This window comes from Emys orbicularis, chromosome 2 (assembly GCF_028017835.1).
Source record: "Emys orbicularis isolate rEmyOrb1 chromosome 2, rEmyOrb1.hap1, whole genome shotgun sequence".
NCBI classification, from domain to species: Eukaryota; Metazoa; Chordata; order Testudines; family Emydidae; genus Emys; species Emys orbicularis.
Window position 1 is genome coordinate 207,080,940 of NC_088684.1, and position 19,829 is coordinate 207,100,768.

Sequence of the window (19,829 nt, forward strand, 5' to 3'; positions counted from 1 at the left end):
AGACAAAGCCTATATCTAAGTAGGGAACTTTCTCTCTAATTTTTTCACTTATCTTCTCAGGCTATGGTGGTCAGCTGTTTCCCCTATAGAGGCCCCAGTCATGAAATGAGCTCTGTATGGGCAGGAGCTATGATTTCACTCTGCTCACACCTCCCCATTGGATTGCTCTCTCCCTTAGTTGCGGTGTTTCCAGCTGTTTTGACCACAAGTCTCAGGATATTTTTTAAGCCCCAACTCCTGGAGTCGTGTGATCATGCAAGACTCTCAGCTTCCATTTCCTTTTCCAAAGTAAATTAATTGCTGGCTCTCCTCTGGGTAGAAAGGAAAGCTGGAAAATGCGAAGCCTGAAGGCTCAAACCCTAGAGGGCAGACACAGAGCACCGAACATTTATTATTTTGAAAAATCGGATGGTTTTAAAGCCCAGCTCATGATCTTTTCATCCTCGGGCCATCACTGTAGGGGATTTTCCTCTTCTCTCCAGGCCACCCCAGTTATCACTCCCCTGCTCCCCCTGCAGGTTCCCGCCTTCCCGCTGCGCATCATGTGACCGCGCCAGACAAGCGAGGGGAGGTAGGAGCGGCGCGGAGGCGGCGCAGCCAGACGCCCAGGTAGGGCTGGAAGATGGGGGGCTCGGAGGCTGGCAGGCGGGAACCTCATCGTCACGCGCTTGCTACAGGGCTACAGTGAACGCTCTGTGCCGGCAGGGGGCGCCCTCCGCTCTCCTCTCTCTCCGCCCTACCCCGCCCGCCGGTTTGATTTGAGCGCAGGCGCACTCGTCCCTTCTCGTGACCTCCTCCCTCCCAGCAACCCCCGCAATGAACTGCCCGTATCTCCCTGCTTCTGCACACTCTCCCAAAGCAGTCGGTTTCCGGAGGTCAACAGCAGCGTCAGTCGCCTGGGTCCCAGCCCGGCGCGCATGAAAAACAGCGCCTGCGCGAAAGGGATGGGAGGAGGGCGTTCTCTCGCGCATGTGCACGAGGAACGGAAGGGCGGGACAGGGGGAGCGCGGCTCGAGTTCCCTGCCGCCCACATCCGAGCGCGCGCATGATGGCGGGGGCGCGCGCCGCCGCCGATCTTAACGGACGTTGAGGGAGGAGGTGAGAACGAACGCGCGCGCGACCGCCTCCGTCCGCAGCCCGGGTTTGTCCGGATCCTTCCCCGCGGGCGCTGAGGCTGAAGAGGAATCGGCAGCCGGAGGTTTGTCCGGGCAAATGGTGGGGAGGGGGACGCGGCGGCGGCTGCGTTTGTCCCCCTCCCCCTACCACGGGAGGGAAGGAGAAAGGAGGCTGCGGACCTGCCGCCGCGCAGCACCGAGCCCCCCCCCAGCCCTCGGGCAGCGTCCGCTCCGCCGCGGCCTGTGCAGTGCGAGCGGCTCCTGAGTGCCGGGGAGTAACCCGCGGGCTCTGCCCAGGGCCCTCCCCTCTCCCTTCCCGGGCCCTCTGGCGATGCTCCCCGCGCCGCTGCCGTGTCGGCTCTGTGCGGCCTGTGGCTGGGTGCGGCCCCCGGGAGTCTCGGTGTGTCCCCGCCCGGCGCTGCGGCTGCGAGGGGCACCGGAACAGTCCGGCAGTAACAGCAGCCAGCTCGGGGGAGACAGGGGGCCGCCCCCGCCCGTCCGCCCGGCTCCCAGCGCGGCGGGCCCCGGGGGGCGGAGTGTGTGTCGGGCCTTCGTGTGTCTTCCCCTTCTTCTGCCGCCGCTGCGCCCAGAGACGGGACCGGCCCCTCGGGGGATCCTTGCCATTAGCGGGTCGGCTGTAGGTTCACGACGGATGGGCTCCGCGGTGCCTGCGCAACCCCCCAGCGTCGCAATGGGCCGGGCGCAGCAGGGTGCCCTGCACTTGATGCCCATTGTCCGGAGCGGGTGGGGAGGATGTGAAACTCTGATTGTAGAACCTCTGGGATGTAAAGTTGTGATAGGAGCCTTTGAGGCGAAGGGCGCTTGGAGGTAATGGCGCTGCTTTCTTGTCCAAACGATCCTGGAGTCGGCATTACATCGAAAGGCATCAATGCACAGTACTGCTGCTTGCGGTGACTTCTAGCCTCCTTCAGTGCTCAAGTGTAGGATAACTTGAGGGATTACTAGTAGTTTTCAGCTTTAGCTGGGCTTCTATTGATTGCTGTTTAATATAACATACTGCTTCCTTTTCTGATGCGGCTACACAGCTTAAACATACAATATGCCTAGTACAAGATGTAGACTAGTTTTGATGTTTTCCATCATGTGCAAATTATTTCCCCATCTTAAGCATTTGGCTTTTGAGTTTTCCCTTTAGCAGACAGAAAATGATTGGACACATGCACTAACTGCTTTTGAAAAAATTGAAACTTGGTTATGATTTATAACAATATCTGTTTTTCTAATTCTTATATTTTTATAAAGTGAGCTGCAAAGCCAAAAAAAAGTTGACTCTCTTTTTTTTTTTTGCTGCTTTGTGATATAATGAAAGCCCAAAAGATTTATTTTTAAAATTTCCATTGGTCTCTTTACTTCAGAAATGTACTTGGGAAGGCTCGACTGGAGAGCAAGTAGGGTTATTCCTATTCAAACTACATTAAGGCTGAGAGGATATGAGGGTAAAGATCCTTACAAGAATGTTGTAGTTAAGCAGTTAGCTCATTATTAAAAAGTCAGGAAATTTATACTGAATGTTAATTATCAAGAAACAAGCATTTGACAATTCCATATTAAGTATTAAGGTAATTTTATCTCTGCAAGTCATATAACCTGATCTGGTTATAGAAGGCATGCTTATGGAGACACTTTAGTTCTTGTCTAATCATACTTGGATAATTGTTCGGTTCATGGACTCACAAGGCCCAATTTTGCAAGATGCTGAGTACTACCCTCAGTACCTTACAAGATTGGGCCACTAAACAAATAGCAAACTCCACTCTGCTAAGGTGAGTTTTTTAATTTGGGCTGTATGACCGTGAAGAAGACCTGAGTTGGTGCAGTTGCTGTTAAATTATTTTAGCTCTTACAATCTGAGGTCATTTGTGGGGAGGGTAAGATACAGTTTTCAATCTTCTTACTTTTCCAGGACATCACTGAGGGCAAAGTTTAAGGTAATCTTAATGAATTTCTGTACTCAGATGTTTGGATTTCTTGTCTCACCACCATACTGTTTCAGACAGTTCCGGAAGTTAAGATCTATGATGGAGGTTCTGGAATTGAAAACTTCATCTAGCCAAGAAGAGACTGGCTGTTAATATCCTAGAGCTTGAGGAAAGAGAAATTAATTTTCCCCATTAATGATGGGCTGCCAGATCTGACTAAGGACATCCCTGACTCTGTGGTGTTCAGCAGTCTGTGAAATAAGTCCCTAGGCAGGTTGGATCTAGCCATGGATAAGAATGCTAAGAAGATTCACTTTTGGAGATAGAAAGTCTCCTCTTGATGTAGTCTCTGTGGCCAGTCGCCAAGCTGTCAGTTTTCTCCTGTTTTCATGTTTGTGAAGAGATATTTTCTCTAGTAAACCTCCTCCAGGAGGAGAAGAAAAAGACAGCGAAGAAACTGGCAACCGCTGTGTAATGTCCAAGTATGTCTTAAGAGCAGTGTGTATAATATTTCAGATATTCTGGCTCTCATGACGTCTCAAAAGTCCAATATTAGGTCTTTGGACCTCCATGTCCCCCTCCTTCAGTATCAGAATCTACCTAGTGTCTTCAGGTTTCAGGACTCAGTTCTACAAGAACTGATGCCATGGCAGCATCAGAACTGGCAGAGGAAAACATATAAGAAATGGAACTGCTTCATCAATCACCTATTTATTTTTCAGTGGCGAGGCTGCATGTTTGACATGTTGCCCAAGAGTCCAGAGCTAGTTCTAACTTCTGCTTCTCCCTATGTTCCATTTTTTGTCGTGGAGATCCCTTGGGATGGTTGATTAATTTAAATGATCAATTTTAATCTTATTTAGCATTTGCATTTTTCAGGTATTTTCCTTGAGAGGTTCATTCTTATTGGTTGGTATAACTATATTAAAGCATGTTGATTTGCAACTAAATATAGCTTTTATACCAAATTTGGTGGTACTTTGTGTACTAGGAGGATACAGTATCTATACAGGCTTATTTAAGCAGTTATGTAGCTCAACATTCATTCACATAACTCTTAAATTTTGTTAGAAGATGGCAAATGACATACTTATTTACTAGATTTTTTTTTTGCTTATTTGTGAGCTGCATTTGGATGAAAATTGGAATTCTATTAAAAATGGAAAACTGAAATTTATTTTAATTATTTCATTTGTGCTGGATAATAAGAAAAACCTAAGCTGATCAAAACATATTTTGCTTTTAAAACTGATTTATTAAGCAGAAGAGGAGGTATTCATTGTAGTTAGTGAATTGACTGTTCCTGGTCACCCTGGACCAGATTTTCAAAGGTGTCTAGGTGCCTAAAGATATGAATAGGTGCTTTTGAGAAATCGCCTATGCGTATGTTTAAGGCACCTAGAATACCTTTAAAAATCTGGCTCGCCATGTTTTTCAAGTTATTAGAATTAGTAGATCTCATCCTCTCCCACCTGGTTTTTATTCATACATTAGAAGAGGGAAAACAAGCTTTCCTGCTCTTTCAACTCCCAATCTATTACTCAACTTTAACTGAACTTGTCCAAACAAAGAAAATATTTTCTCTGCATCTGCTACCTAAACTGAAACCAAAAGTAATAAATTCAAATATTTTTCTGTTCAACACAGCACTTGGTCCATTATAAAGATTGAAAATAACAGACACTTACTGCCATCCATAACAGTGTGATGTGTTTATATAACTTGAGTTGATCACCAAAAGTTAAATATCTTCCCCTGGTTCTGGGTATAATTAAAAAAGCAGTACCCTTTAACTCATTAAAGTTTGAGAGGTCATTGATGCAACCTGTCTTTAATTTAAATGATTTTAATAAATTAGGTCTTAACATAGGTTGTCATAACTTCAAAGTTAAGCAGTTTTTAAAAGAAAAGTGTAGTCGATTTTTTAAATTAAAAAATCACTTATTTTTAATACATCCTGTCACTTGGTTGGTTTTGTTGCAGCTTGATGTGGTACTGCTGTGGATCAGTGGATAACTGAGATAATTCTGCTTGAATATGCTATCCAGTCCACTCCAGCCTCTCAACTCTTCCCCACCAGTGCCTCTTTAGGTATTCCTGTCATGAGACCACAGAGACGCAGATCAGAAAAAGACTCCTCATTAAAGGAGTTGGGCCATTCAGGTGTCCCAGTTGGACATAGGGGATAATCTTATTCATTGTCCTTCTACTGAAAAAGATTTTTTGTCCCATTGTCTCTCCAAAATCAGAGCAGCTTTTTCAGAAAGGTCAACTTCCACATATTGTAATGCTAGCTTCCATCATCCATGCCCATTTCCCGTTCAAACTTAAGATATCTATTTCTATATAGCTATTGGAAAAAATTATGGAAAATACTTTTTTTCCTAGGGAATGTCCACTATCAGTCTTTTTGATCTTAGTTACACCAAGCGTATCAGGTGTGGCTGCTTTACCTCTAAAGGCCTTCATGCATAGGGAGGCAGTGTAGCCTAGTGAATAGAGCACTGGACTGGAACTCAGGAGACCTCTGCCACTGGCTTGCTGGATGATCTTGAGCAAGGTGCTGCATCACTCTGTTCCTCAGTTTCCCCATCTGTAAAATAGGGATAATGATACTGTGCCAAATTGAGAGCTACTATATAATTAGATGACTGGCCATGAGATGTTAATCAATAAACATGATGCTCGTGCGTGTCCTGACTTATGTAAAGCATCTTCTTTACATATGCTATCCTGGTTTTCCCATGGTCATGGGCACTTTCTTGAAATTCATGGACTCTTAATGAGTTGTCCTCCCGAAGAAGAATTCTAAGCTTGTGTGATCCCACCAGAGGATAGTGGGACTCCTGGCCTCTTCCACAAATATAACATTTTATGCACATCTCAGAGTGAAACTGCCAACATTGGCAGTAAAATTCAGTCCAGATGTGGACAACATGGGAGCTGAGTACTTCAGAGATTCTCATGGCCCTCTGGAAGGAACTCCCACACAGTGTTGAAGGGAGTTAATTTCAGACTGACCATCTGCTCTAAACCGGGGAGCCCAACGCTGATCTGATATTTCATAGGTGGTTCACAGTCTTCATATACGTTTTCTGCAACTGACCTCTAAAGTATCTTCAGATCATTTCTGACAGTGATCAAGGTTATGTTGTTTAAGTGTTTGATAGTTTTTCTCCCAGGTTCAACTTGTCTTCTCCCGGGTTCACCGGTCTTTTGATGTATCTTTTGCCACTGCATAGGTTTGGCTTTCAATCATCCACCCTCAACTAGACCTTTCAGAAATCTTACTACTTGGCACACAACCAGTTCTTTCATGGAACCTTAACCTAGTGATGTGAAAATTAACAGACTTGACTTTTGAGTCCTTAAAAACATGATTTGTTCTGCCTGTTAAAGATATTTTAAATTAAAATATATTAGAATAGTGAGTTGTATTATTTTAATGGCTAGTTGTTTCTTTCACCACTGTCCGTGGGAATGGAAAAAGTGGTCATCTGTTCTCATTCAGACTTATAACAGAGGTGGTACTGGAGTTTCTCACCTGAATCAGACTGTTCCATCTGTCGGTGTTCTCATCAAAACTTTATTTCTTAGCCAGGGTTTTAACTAGGCTCTAGACACTAAATGTCAGTAGGGCTTTGAGTTATTTGGATAGATCTAATAACTTTGTAGTGTAGACGTTATTAGTTAAGTCGACTTCATGTAAATTAGCATAGAGCCTCTGTCTTGCGTGGCCACACTATGCTTATTTTGTCAGCGGAGTGCATCCTCACTAACAGGACTTGCATCGACGCATGGAGCACTGCACTGTGGGTAGCTATCCTACAGTGCACGTAGCTGAGTGGAATTTTGGATTGGACTTGCAATGGCACAGGTGGCTATGGGAACATGGCGTTAGCATCCCATAATGTACTTCCTCCCTCCCTCCCTCCCTGAAAGCAATGGCAAACAAACCAAGCCTTTTTCATGCCTTTTTTTCATAAGCGTGGGTTACCTGCTCTGATGCCATAGCACGATAAGCATAGTCCTCGATCAGCTGTACACTGTTGTAAGCATTACAAACACCTTGCCTTATCCTGCAGTATTTACACAGCTGATACAGGAGGCACTGCACGGAACAATGTGATGCCATGCAAGCAGCCCTGCTTGAGGACATAGAGCGGAGCAGTTCACAGTTGCTGGCAACAGTCGTGCATTACCTTGACATGGTTGAGCGCCATTTCTGGGCCCAGGAAACAAGCACTGACTGGTGAGACCACATCGTTATGCAGCTATGGTATGAGAAGCAGTGGCTGCAGAACTCTCGAATGTGTAAGGCCACTTTCCAGGAACTGTGTGAAGAGCTTTCCCCAGCCCTGAAACGCAGGAAGATTTTCAAAAGGATTAGGCGGTGCATTAAGACATACTATACATTAGCTACTGGGGTAGAAGTCTCATTAGGTTGATACAGCAGTAGAGTATATTGATTTGGTATAATGTAAGCTGTGACTTGACATGAAACGCCTTTGCTTTTTGACCCAGAACCCTGCTATGCTTTTACATCTGTTGGTGACTTCCACATTTAAGTTCACTAGAAACTTGAAAGTCTGTATCAAGTTAGCAGTTCATGTTAGTGTCTAGGAGCACAGGAAGTAGTTAGTACAACAGTTCTTCTCTTACCCTTCTCTGTCTCCTGTCTCTCTCCCCACCCCCCTCACCCCAAACAAAAACATCACCACACCTTGCTTTGGTATTTGAGTGACACTTAAACTATAACAGCCTTAGGTACATTCACAGAAATGCATGTTAATTCCAAAGTTAGTTTCTGTTGATGTGTGTTAAACTTTTAATGGTATAATCTAAAGGTATGGCTATGCTGCATGCTGCTTTCAGCAGCGTGTTGTATACGTACCTGTGTAGCTCCCCTCCCCATCCATCCTCTCCCCAGTATGGTTGTAAATAGCAGTGAAGAGCATAAGACATGATTTAATGTAAGGTACTTCTGAGAGAGGAATACAGTCATAAATATGCAATGTTGCCAAGTGAACCTTAACTTTGTCATCTGACTTTGATTTTCACTTCTCAGCTGTAGTTGTATTGACATAAAATTTATTTTTTCTGTTCTATTTCATAGATCTAGGATCCTTAACTTGAAGAAAAATCATGTATAAACTGTTCTGCCTTTCTCTTTATTTTTAACCTTTAGATATTTTTGCACTTGTTTCAGTATCTTTCTAGAAATGTGTGTGATGTTTAAAATTGTATTTCAAATAATGTGTACTCAAGGCAACCATTTTAGGCAGGAGAACTGTGAAAGAAGAAATTGTGGTTTTAAAAGGTACTAATTTGTGAACCAATTTTATTTTCTTGCTTGCAGCCACTGATCATGAGATGTTTCCACGAAATCTACCTCAGACCTCACTTTTGCTCATTAATGTGCTGCGCCATTTCAAATCTCAGCAGGAGCTCTGCAAATACTCTTGAAAAAGTCTCGAGAGAACAGATTGTGACACCAAATCAATGCGTGATGACCTAGTAGTAGGTTGAAGTCTGAAACATTCTTGATGCAGCAGTCTAAGATAACAGTGCCTAATGTATCGATATAATTGCTAAAGGCTACAAACAGCTCCTGCAGTTTCTTCTTCTTGTTACGCCAGAAACATTCATTTGACCTTTCTCCTGCAGAAAGATCCTTGCCTCTCTAATCTAGTCCTGGAAATATTAATGGAATACAGTCATGTCTACTCAGGATGAAAGGCAGATCAATGCCGAATATGCTGTATCCTTGCTGGAGCAGTTAAAATTGTTCTATGAACAGCAATTGCTAACTGACATTGTGTTGATTGTTGAGGGCACTGAATTCCCCTGCCATAAGATGGTTCTTGCAACATGCAGCTCTTATTTCAGGTAAGTGTTCAAATCATGATTCATTCATTCAGGTAAAGACATATTGTACTGTTTTGTAAGCAATGCTAGATGTACATAGTTAAAAATGAATGTACAGCCCAACAATTTAAAGATTTAGTGCTGGAAATCTGAAGTGAATAGTATAGCTCTTAAATATTTCAAGTAATAGTAACATTGAAAGGTCAAAGTAGGGTTTTCTAGCATTTTATGACTTATTCCAGCCAAAGACACTGCATCGCCATCCAGCATTTGGAGAAAGGAAATAATTTTTTATGATCAACAGCCCCATTCTGGGGTTAGTTCAGGCTGTGTAATGCAGTTCATTTCCTGTCTCCAGCATGTGGAACAGCTTTTTCCAGATAGGACATATACTAAATGTCTTGCTTTTCTGTTGACATGGTTCTAAAATAGGCTCAGGTGAGTAGGGATTCCCTACTGAGAGGAAACAGTCCCCATATCACCTCCCCCAACATGCTCCTCGTTCTCTTTGCTCCTTGAACAAGTGTCTTCTCCTTTTAAATGCAGGGATTTCTGAGGAATCTTACAACTTCATGTTTTGAGCTGGATAATAAAAATAGGCACTGCAGAAGCCAGAACCTCTGCTTTGGGTTTCAAAGAGGGCCCCCACCAGGATGGAGGATTAAGCATTGTTTTAATCCTGAGATTCTTACAGTGCCAGTGCTATCCAATTATTTACTGTGGTGCTAGTGAACTTTTAAATCCACTAGGTCCTGTTGTGTTTACCCTCTTAAAAGGGGTTTCTCTTAGGTGCATTTGTTAGTTCTCATACTATCTTTGTGGATTTCTCCATGCCTAGTTTTAGAAAACTAATCTATACTGGGGTTTTGGAGCAGGGCTTAGTCATGCACGTTGATGCCACTGAAACATTTTTCTGCCTGTCTGGCCCTGGAAGTGAAAGCCTTGAAACTAGAGTCTGGAACTGATTGATAAGTTAGTAATGACCTTGGATCTTCTGTATCACTGGTTCCCAACATGGGGGTCACAAGCATCCTTCCTTTCTTTATAGCTTGCTAGAATTGGGTTTCCCCAAAAACCCACTGTTCTATACATTTGGCACTTGAGGCAAAGATGGCAGTGATCTCTGAAGATGTGCTTCTGGAGTATTCTATAGCATAGGGGTTCTCATAACAAAATTTTTGGTGGCCTTAACGTGCGGCCACCAACCCTTGCTGGTGGCCGGTCTGACAACTCTCTCTCTGTCACTGCCTCCCATGGCCCTTCACGAGAGCCTGCCCTGGGGGTCGGGAACTTACCAGCCACCTGCGGAGTCCCAAGCTCCTCATGCCCTGGCCAGTCGGGAGCAGGGGAGCTGCCCAGGGGAATGCCTTGGCAACTGAATGCCGCAACTGCCTCCACTGACGAGCTGCCTCCTGTGCCACGCACACTGGCCCCACATGTCTCCAGAGGAGCTGCCCAGAGCTCCCAGTGTAAACACCAAGGCAGCCCATTTCACTGGCCTTGGTAACAACTATTCAGGCACAACAGCTGGGCACTGCAGGAAGGAGCTGCTGCTTTGCTCCTTGTGATCTCTGCCTATGCTTTGGAGGCTGTCATGGCCGCAACAAAATCTGCTGGTGACTGCTTCCCTCTCTTTGTGGGAGTCAGAGGCAGTCTTGGTGAGTTGCGAAGTGTTTGGCTCTCTCATATACGCAGCCTGACATGGTTTTATCTTGGCTTATATTTCCTAACAAAATGGGAATATCAGATCCCAAACTACTCTAAAGGAGTGTCTTCCACTTCTTCCCCAACCCCTATTGCTCAGCTAGCTGATTTATGAAGGGGGAAAAGTGGTGTGGGAGGTTTTTTTGTCCACTGGAATAAAGTACAGTGATATTTTTCTAAGTGATTAGGAAACAGACCCTAGTCTTGAAATTAAGATTGTCTTGAATAAAACCGCCTCTAGCCTGAAAAACAAGCTTATTATCCACAGTGAAAATTACTGGTTGCAAGGGAAATGTCTTAAGGAGGCACAACAATTTTAAGGGGTAAAATATATGTACATTTTATCTATTTTATAAATATTTTTAAATGCAATATACCACCAATCTTGTCTTTCATGTGTCTGCCTTTTTCCTGCAATGTCTTCTACGTCCTCCCATTGTTTACTTGTACCCCTTTAACTTCTAGATCAACTGTTTTACACCTGCAGAATATAATGGGTTTTGTTTTGTAACTTCTGATCTTTCCTTTCCTTGAGAGCTGTTCAGTCACATGCAGGATTCAAAAAGCTTAGTTACCTAAAAGGACTAAATTTACTATCCAAAAATTGATGGGGAATCTGCATATGAGAAATCTTTTTTTCTCTTTCTCATAGTGAAGTTGCTGGAAAAGGAAATTATAACAAGGTGCTGTCCTTGAGACTTGCTCATGGACTCAGTTTCTGGTTGTTTAGATACTTAAATCCCTAGAATCTCTCTGGCTTCTGAAAGATTGGGGGTTCAGTGCGGGGCTCATCACACCCCACCCATTGCCTGCTATTAGTGGAGGAGGAAAGGCAGATTTTTGATTTGCAGATTTAGGACTACCGTACTGGTAGTCCTAAATCAGTATATTTGAAAATGTAGGAAATATCCAACAATATTTAAATAAATGATATTCTATCATTGTTTAACAGTGTGATTAATCACACGATTAATTTTTTTTAATCGCTTGACAGCCCTACTAATAAGGCTTCTGTCTGTTTTCAGATGGTATTTGTAACTGGCTCCAGAGTTCCAGCAATTCTAGAAATAACAAGCCATTAAATTTGGTCAGACACAAATTGTGGATGGCTAGTAATCACAAGATGCCAGTGTTGGAAACTATGAAAGCCCTCAAAGTATTAGATTAGAATATGCCGTCCGACCTCTTTCTAAGATGTGGTTGGTTTGTATATTAGAATGGGAAGTTGGACACTGGGTATGGAAGGGGTGTCACATTTTGTGGTGGTGTCACTCTTTCCCTATTTTCTTCTTCTTGGCTTTCATTTTAAATAGTCTCTTAAATCAAATCTTTGTAATGCAAAGATAAGGTTGATCTAAACATTAAAGACAAGAAACAGTCACATATTCAAGTTTTCAATACTACCCTTAATGCTAAACTGTGCATAAGCAAAATTATACACTTTTGTTGTAAATACTGATTTAATAAAAGAACTCTTAAGTTCTTGTCTCATCAGCTGCCAGTGCATACAATAACAAAGCATAGCACTTGTGGTGCTTACAACACTTGTCAGAATTAAATTAGGCAAGTAATGTAAGTGGTATGTATTATATATATAAAGAAAGATACAAAATCATCCTCTTTTGTGATTGTATTTCACTTTTTAAAAACTTTAAAGCTGACCTTCCAGCCTTAGGGAAGGGACTTATGCAGTTATTGATTTCGGGGGGAGGGGGAAATGGCAGAAAAAATGTATGCCGGACTTCCAAATCTGAAGAGTCCACTGTATTTAACAAATGGTAAAGACTTACATGGAAGGCAGTTATACCCTTCTATCAACCCAAGCACCCTCTGTGCCCCTGACCCTAACGTAAGTTCTTATGTATCCTACATAAGATGCAAAAGGTAGAGCCATATGAGTTTCTTTAAAAAACAAAATCAGAACCACATGTATTTTTCAGGAAGCATTTTCTGCATTTGTTTCTAGCAACTTCTGCTGGAGAACGCGTCTGTCCTTGTTGTAAGATGACAGTGTAAAATATTTCTCCATTTTTCTGGCCAAGTATGCAACCATGTCACGTCAGTCCCTGCTTATGGTTTAAAATGTACTCCTGGGGGAATTCTGCACTACTGCCCATGTACATAATTAATGAGCCATGCATATTTTTAATTTTTTTGCGGCGAAAAAAAGCTTCTGCCGAAATGTTGCTGCAGTTCACCCTTTTGCCCACCAGAGGGTGCTGTGGCAATAGAACACAGCAGCAGCTCCTGGCCAGCTAGGAAAGAGAGAGAGCCTGCCTGCCTTCCCAGTGCCTGTCAGGCCAGGTCAGGCCATGGGCTATGGAGAGAGCGTGGGATGCTGGTGGGGGAGGTGTCAGTCAGGGGCTCATAAGGGCTAGTGGAGGAGGACAGACTGGGTCAGTGGCTGAATGGGAGTGGAGGCACGGGGGAGGGAGGTGCCAGGCCACATGGTGATGGGGGAGGGGGTGCAGAGCTACATAGGGATAGGTGGTGGCTGAGTGGGGGACCAGAGACATGGGGAGGGGATAAGAGCCACATAGGGACAGGGGAGTGGCTGGGTGGGGGCACAGAGACACATGGGGAGGGGGAATGAAGGGCCAAATGGGGATGGAGGGGAGTAGGTGTCTGAGTGCGGATGGAGAGAGACGTGGATGGGGGTGCAGGAACACATGGGGACGGGCAGATGTGCCTGACTGAATGGGAGAGGCTAGGGGTTAGCCAGGGTTTGCAGGGGAAGCTCCTTAACAATCCCTCCCCGCCCCCTCTCAAAAAAATCTGTTCCATACTTTTCCCACCGACACCCAACAATCCTCCAAGTTCACACCCAGGCTCCTTCCCAGCAATTTACTTCCTTCTCCCTCTGCTCCTCCCTTAGGCCTGGTCCCCACTAAGCCCCCTCTTCGGACTAAGGTACGCAAATTCAGCTACGTTAATAACGTAGCTGAATTCGAAGTACCTTAGTCCGAACTTACCGCGGGTCCAGACGCGGCAGGCAGGCTCCCCCGTCGATGCCGCGTACTCCTCTCGCCGAGCTGGAGTACCGGCGTCGACGGCGAGCACTTCCGGGATCGATCCCAGAACATCGATTGCCTGCCGCCGGACCCTCCGGTAAGTGTAGACGTACCCCTACTCCCTCAAGCCTTTGCACTGCTTCTGAGGGGTGGGGAAAATATGGTTCTGCATTGTAGTTTAAATGAATTATTACTCAGTTCTGTATTAATATGCCTAGTAAGAAATCTATTTATCAAAAAACATTTTGAAATGACTAAAAATAATTGAAATTGATGTGATTCTATTGTTGTTTTGACAAAATATAAATTTTGCAGAATTTTAAAATATTGACCACAGAATTTTTAATTTTTTGTTGCAGAATTTTTTGGGTGCAGAATTCCCCCAGGAGTAAAAATGGGGTGGTAGCTTACATAAATATTGAGTACTATATTTTCATGTATAGAGAACACTGAAGTTACTAATATAATTGAAAAAACTTTGTTAAAACGTTTATGTTAAATGCTGTGTGATCTAAGGTAAGTACTACATGAATGTAAATGGAAAATCACATTAGGAATTTTTAAAGTTAAATGAAATGATGACAAATTTTTAGGTGTCTTTCTCTTTTGTGGTTGGAGTGACTAAATAACCAAAAGCAGTTACTTAAGATTACAGTATGTGTCCTTGTCAGTCTTAATGTAGTATTTTTCTCTTCAGGGCCATGTTCATGAGTGGGCTAAGTGAAAGTAAACAAACACATGTACATCTGAGGAATGTGGATGCAGCCACTTTACAAATTATAATAACTTATGCATACACGGGTAACTTGGCAATAAGTGACAGCACGGTAGAACAGCTTTATGAGACTGCTTGCTTCTTACAGGTAGGAACATCATGTATATTTTGAGTAAAAATGCATGATAACTGCTCAATCTCTGTACCAAAATATCTGGTTCTAATTTTTTCCTTAAATTTCAATTACATACCCATTTCTGTCTCCTTTTTTAAAAAGGGTAGAATAATTTTAAAAATTACTATCAAGTTTGTTCACATTAGTGTGGACAGCCATTACCAGAATAATCCCACAGCCAACCTATTTTTATGATTTCTGCAGGAGTGGAATTTAAACACAATTTCTATCACTTTACTTTTGTAAGAAGCTAAGTAAAATGCACTAACAGGTAGAGGGTTAAACAATTTTCATGTCAGATAAACATGGCAACGTTTTAAAAAATCAAATTGTGTAGTCAAATTTCATGTATCTTTCTGGGCAGAATGACATGTTCTTGGCTCAAAAACCTGCTGCGACTAGCAGTGTCAGTGCAGTATTCTTCCTTTTTTTGTATTTTTTGCATCTTGTTTATAGGTAAAGGAATAGGTCTTTGTCTACTGTACTTAAGTCGTCTTTTTTCTTTTTTCTTTTTTTTTGCATTACAGGTAGAAGATGTGTTACAGCGATGTCGAGAATATTTAATTAAAAAAATAAATGCAGAGAACTGTGTGCGGTTATTAAGTTTTGCTGATCTCTTCAGCTGTGAAGAGTTAAAACAAAGTGCTAAGAGAATGGTAGAGCACAAGTTCACTGCTGTGTACCACCAAGATGCTTTCATGCAACTGTCACATGATCTACTGGTAGATATTTTAAGCAGTGACAATTTAAATGTGGAAAAAGAGGAGACAGTTCGTGAAGCTGCTATGTTATGGCTGGAATACAACACAGAATCACGATCACAGTATTTGTCCTCCGTTCTTAGCCAAATCAGAATTGATGCACTTTCAGAAGTAACACAGCGAGCCTGGTTTCAAGGATTACCACCTAATGATAAATCGGTGGTAGTGCAAGGATTATACAAATCTATGCCCAAATTTTTCAAACCAAGACTTGGTATGACTAAAGAGGAGATGATGATATTCATTGAAGCTGCTGCTGAAAACCCTGGTAGTCTTTACTCTTCTGTCTGTTACAGCCCCCAGGCAGAAAAAGTTTACAAGCTTTGCAATCCTCCTGCCGACTTGCATAAGGTTGGAACACTTGTAACTCCTGATAATGATATCTATATAGCAGGTGGGCAAGTTCCTCTGAAAAACACAAAAACCAATCACAGTAAAACTAGCAAACTTCAGGCTGCCTTCAGAACTGTGAATTGCTTTTACTGGTTTGATGCACAGCAAAACACTTGGTTTCCAAAGACTCCAATGCTGTTTGTTCGTATAAAGCCATCCTTGGTCTGCTGTGAAGGATACATCTATGCAATTGGAGGAGATAGCGTAGGTGGAGAACTCAACAGAAGAACTGTGGAAAGATATGATACTGAGAAAGATGAATGGACCATGGTAAGCCCATTGCCTTGTGCGTGGCAGTGGAGTACAGCAGTAGCGGTTCATAACTGCATTTATGTAATGGCCCACAACTTGATGTACTGTTATTTTCCCAGGTCGGATGCTTGGATAGAAATGGCTATGAGACAAACTAGTAGATGCTTTGCTTCTGCTGCCGCTTTTGGTGACAAAATATTCTATATTGGAGGATTGCATATTGGCAGCAATTCTGGTATAAGACTCCCAACTAGCACTGTAGATGGGTCTTCCGTAACTGTGGAAGTTTATGATGTGAATAAAAATGAATGGAGGATGGCAGCTAATATCCCTGCCAAGCGGTATTCTGACCCTTGTGTTAGAGCTGTTGTAATCTCCAATTCTTTGTGTGTCTTCATACGAGAAACCCACATGAATGAGAGAGCCAAGTATGCCACCTACCAATATGATCTGGAGCTTGATCGGTGGTCTCTACGACAGCATATATCAGAACGTGTGCTCTGGGACTTAGGAAAAGACTTCCGATGCACTGTAGGAAAGCTGTATCCATCTTGCCTTGAAGAGTCCCCATGGAAACCTCCAACATATCTCTTTTCACCAGATGGGGCTGATGAGTTTGAGCTGGATGGGGAGATGGTTACCCTGCCACCCGTATAGCTCCCAAATTGGAGACTGCACACCTGCTTCTGGGCTCAATTACCTTGAAATAGAAACTTTAATGAAAGAACAGGGCTGGAAACTGAAACATTAAACCTGTCTTTCATAATTGTATTTTTATGCCCTACTTAGCATTTGCAGTCATTCAGTATGAATCAGTGACTTTTACAAGCAGATATGCTTCCATAATCTGAGATACTATCTGATAATTGAGAGAAACCTATATGTATATCATGAGCTTAAGCATCTGACTACTGTCTGAAGAATTAATTTCTAGTTCTATGAAGTCTTTCAGTTCAAGAAAAATCACAAAAGCAGTTATTGTTGCTAGGATGGTATGTCACAATTGTTCTGAAAATATCTTCCAGTTATATTTGAACTATTTCTGGATATTCTACTTTAGTGCTCGTTATATAATTTTCAGTGTGGCCTAAGTAATGGAATGTGCTGCACTTAACACCAATATCCGTATCAGTATAGTAACGCCATTTAAAAGAAAAATAAACAAATCCCATGGATCTACCTGTGGTAGGAAGGGTAGATCTTCCTTTGTATGGTAACATGCAGGGCAAAATGACTGCAGGTTCAGTCAAGGTGTATTAAGTGCATGTATTCTATTTTCACTAACTTATACCTGTCTGTTTAGAATACAGGTCTTCCAAGCAGCTGGTGGTTTACCAGATGTGGACTTAAATTGCTGGGCTTGCAATAGGAATTGCTAGCCACTCATAGTGCGGGTCTGTGTGGAGCTTTAATCAATAAATGCCTCCACATTCTGTATTACAGTAACATTGGCTCATGTATAATACTTCCTGCTGCTGATGTATTTTTCCAATGTAAAACAAAGTTTTAGTGTGGATTAACCAGGTCTTTATTTTTTGTTAATTTAATAACAAGCATTACTGTAGTGTGATTGTGTATAGATATCCCTTAGCTATCAGGTTTTTTACTTTTTTTGGGGGGGGAGCTAATTGTTCAGGAATACTCTGTACGCTGTGTGCAGGAGAGCAGATGACTAGTGCTGCTCTGGCATTAATCCCAGGAACCACTAGCAGTAGCGGGGCGCCGCCAATCTAACATGAACACAGGTGCTTCATGACAACCTTACTAGCATGTTCAGCTGCATCATGTTCTGGCACTGTATTTTGAATGACATTAATTTATTAAAAAAAGACTGAATCTAAATGAGTTTTGGTGTGCTTTGTGGTGGGAAAGAGTATAGCTATGAATTCCTCTACTTTTCAGCAGTTTGCTTGGTGATAGTTAGCTTGTTTAAGGGCTGTTAAGATAAGTTATGAGACATGCATGTTTGAAAGCTGTACTTGTTCAGTGAAACTGGAAGTTCAGCTTGATGACATATTTGAGATTAGTAAATTCATGTCTACTTACACCAAATTACCATATAATGCTTATCAAACGTAAGAAGGAAAAGTGTGGAACAATCTCCATAATATGCTAAGTCAGAAGTCCCACTGTCAGGGGACAGACTCCTTGATTTTCATAAGTAGAATTAGAAATAAAGGTATAAATTTCAAGAAGTAACATATGCATTCTAATAGCAACAGTTCCATTTTGGTTACATTGCCTGTGTACGTTTTTTGGTACAGTAGAGTAACTTGACTCTTCCAGCCATTCATGAAACAAGATATGCTTCTTAAAATGTTGGTGTTAAAATTCAAATTCCAGCATCTGTGGTTACAACTATCATCTTGTGGTTCAAGATCATGCTATAGAACATATATATATAAACCAGTTTCTATCCAGTATTAATGTTTGGCATTTGCACCTATATTAATATTTCAGATTGGGGGCTTAGCAATATTTACACTGTCCCTTTGATTTTCTTTTGCTGTTAGTTTAACCTTATCCCCCATGAACCAGATGCTTCAAACTTAATGAGCAGCTTCCAAGTACCAAACCAGCATGGACTACAGGAAATTATATCTTGTTTGCAAAACATTATCATGTGGGAAAACATAACTGTGAAGGTCTTGTCCTAAATACTGTGGCCAAATACATAACTACCATACCACTTACTATAGATAGAGGTGATGGTGATAGCTCTGTAGTTCAGGTTGCACTGAGATTTTTACTTTAAAGTAGGGATTTGAATAATTTTTCAGACTAAAATGAAAGCACTTAATACCAAATTTGGCATATCTAAAATAATTTTTCAAGTATTTTTATAGATTAAAAAGTTACTACACTTAACAGTTATTCAAAAATTGATTTGCAATGTTCTCACCAATCTTTTTCCCCTCTGATGTTTGTGTTGGAGACATTTTTAACCCCCCAATTTTGGAACATACTAGTTGCCCCAAATTTGTTTGCCATCATTTGTCGTAAGTTTGGTCTAATAGAGGCTGATGAAGAAAATTAATTTTGCTGGCTATTTCATTCGCCAGTACTGTCTTGACTGCATTTGTGCTCTGCACACAGCTTGCTGAACCAGGGAGATAGGCCTCAGCAGACACTGTGAGGCTGACCTGTTGAACCATAGTAGTTCACAAGCTGGGGTCATTTGCAGTAAGTGTAGCTTCACTTATTCAGGGCCACTGCAGGGAAAGCAATGGCTTTCTAGATACTTTGGGTGGGTGCAGTGGGCCATACCCAAGTCGTCTGGCTTTCCCCGGGCCCCGACTCTGTCACCCTAAAGGGAAGCACTAGTTTGATCAATAAATATGAGCTTACTGACTTCGTTCATGTTAACGTTGTGTAAAAGGTACTTACGAAAGATTCCTCCTCAGATGTCATTGCAGGATTTCCCAATACATCCAAAGCATACATTTATAACAGCTACAGTGCAGCACCTTGTATTCAGAAAATACACATTTCTCCCCTAATTTATCTGGCCTACATTTCAAGCCTCTGTCTGTGTCTCAACTCTTTTTGAACTCAAGATTTTAGCTGGTCCTTAAACAGTATATGGTAGTAATGTGTGGTGTGGTTTTTTTTTTTTTTTTAAGCCATGCTTTAGTGATCTTTTAACTTAGTTTCTTAGTTGCCTTATTTAACATTTTACTAATACAAGAGTAACAGCCCTATTCAATGGGAAATCGGTTGCCAAAACATTCTAACCAGGATTTTCTCGTGGCTGCTTTTCTGGTTAGATGGTTTTGATAGTTGAAGTTTGTACTTGTGCAAACTTTCACTCAGGATACTGTTTTAGGTTGGTTCAGTTGTGATTTTCCTTAAAGTAAGGGCTTATATAACACAGCAATGAAGACTATTGATATGT

At 42.2% G+C, this 19,829-nt stretch overlaps 1 protein-coding gene across 3 annotated transcripts; it reads left to right on the forward strand.

The window, feature by feature from the left end:
* The first annotated feature begins 1,053 nt into the window (after positions 1–1,053).
* Positions 1,054–17,776, forward strand: KBTBD2 (kelch repeat and BTB domain containing 2). Of its 3 annotated transcripts, none has more exons than XM_065398903.1 (4): positions 1,054–1,098; positions 8,415–8,944; positions 14,336–14,501; positions 15,056–17,776. In XM_065398903.1, exons 2-4 carry the CDS (start codon positions 8,775–8,777, stop codon positions 16,589–16,591), a joined length of 1,872 nt encoding a protein of 623 aa, XP_065254975.1. In that variant the 5' UTR covers positions 1,054–1,098; positions 8,415–8,774; the 3' UTR covers positions 16,592–17,776. The 3 variants fall into 3 exon arrangements, with proteins under 3 accessions (XP_065254975.1, XP_065254974.1, XP_065254976.1); XM_065398902.1 differs by having other exon boundaries at positions 1,087–1,198; XM_065398904.1 differs by lacking the exons at positions 1,054–1,098; positions 14,336–14,501 and having other exon boundaries at positions 8,832–8,944.
* The last annotated feature ends 2,053 nt before the right edge of the window (positions 17,777–19,829 follow it).

Bases quoted from the DNA above. Each gene is read 5' to 3' on its own strand.
- KBTBD2 (XM_065398903.1), top strand. From the start codon at position 8,775: ATGTCTACTCAGGATGAAAGGCAGATCAATGCCGAATATGCTGTATCC. The intron at 8,945-14,335 runs GTAAGTGTTCAA...TTTTCTCTTCAG, and splicing joins ACATGCAGCTCTTATTTCAG to GGCCATGTTCATGAGTGGGC. The intron at 14,502-15,055 runs GTAGGAACATCA...TTTGCATTACAG, and splicing joins AGACTGCTTGCTTCTTACAG to GTAGAAGATGTGTTACAGCG.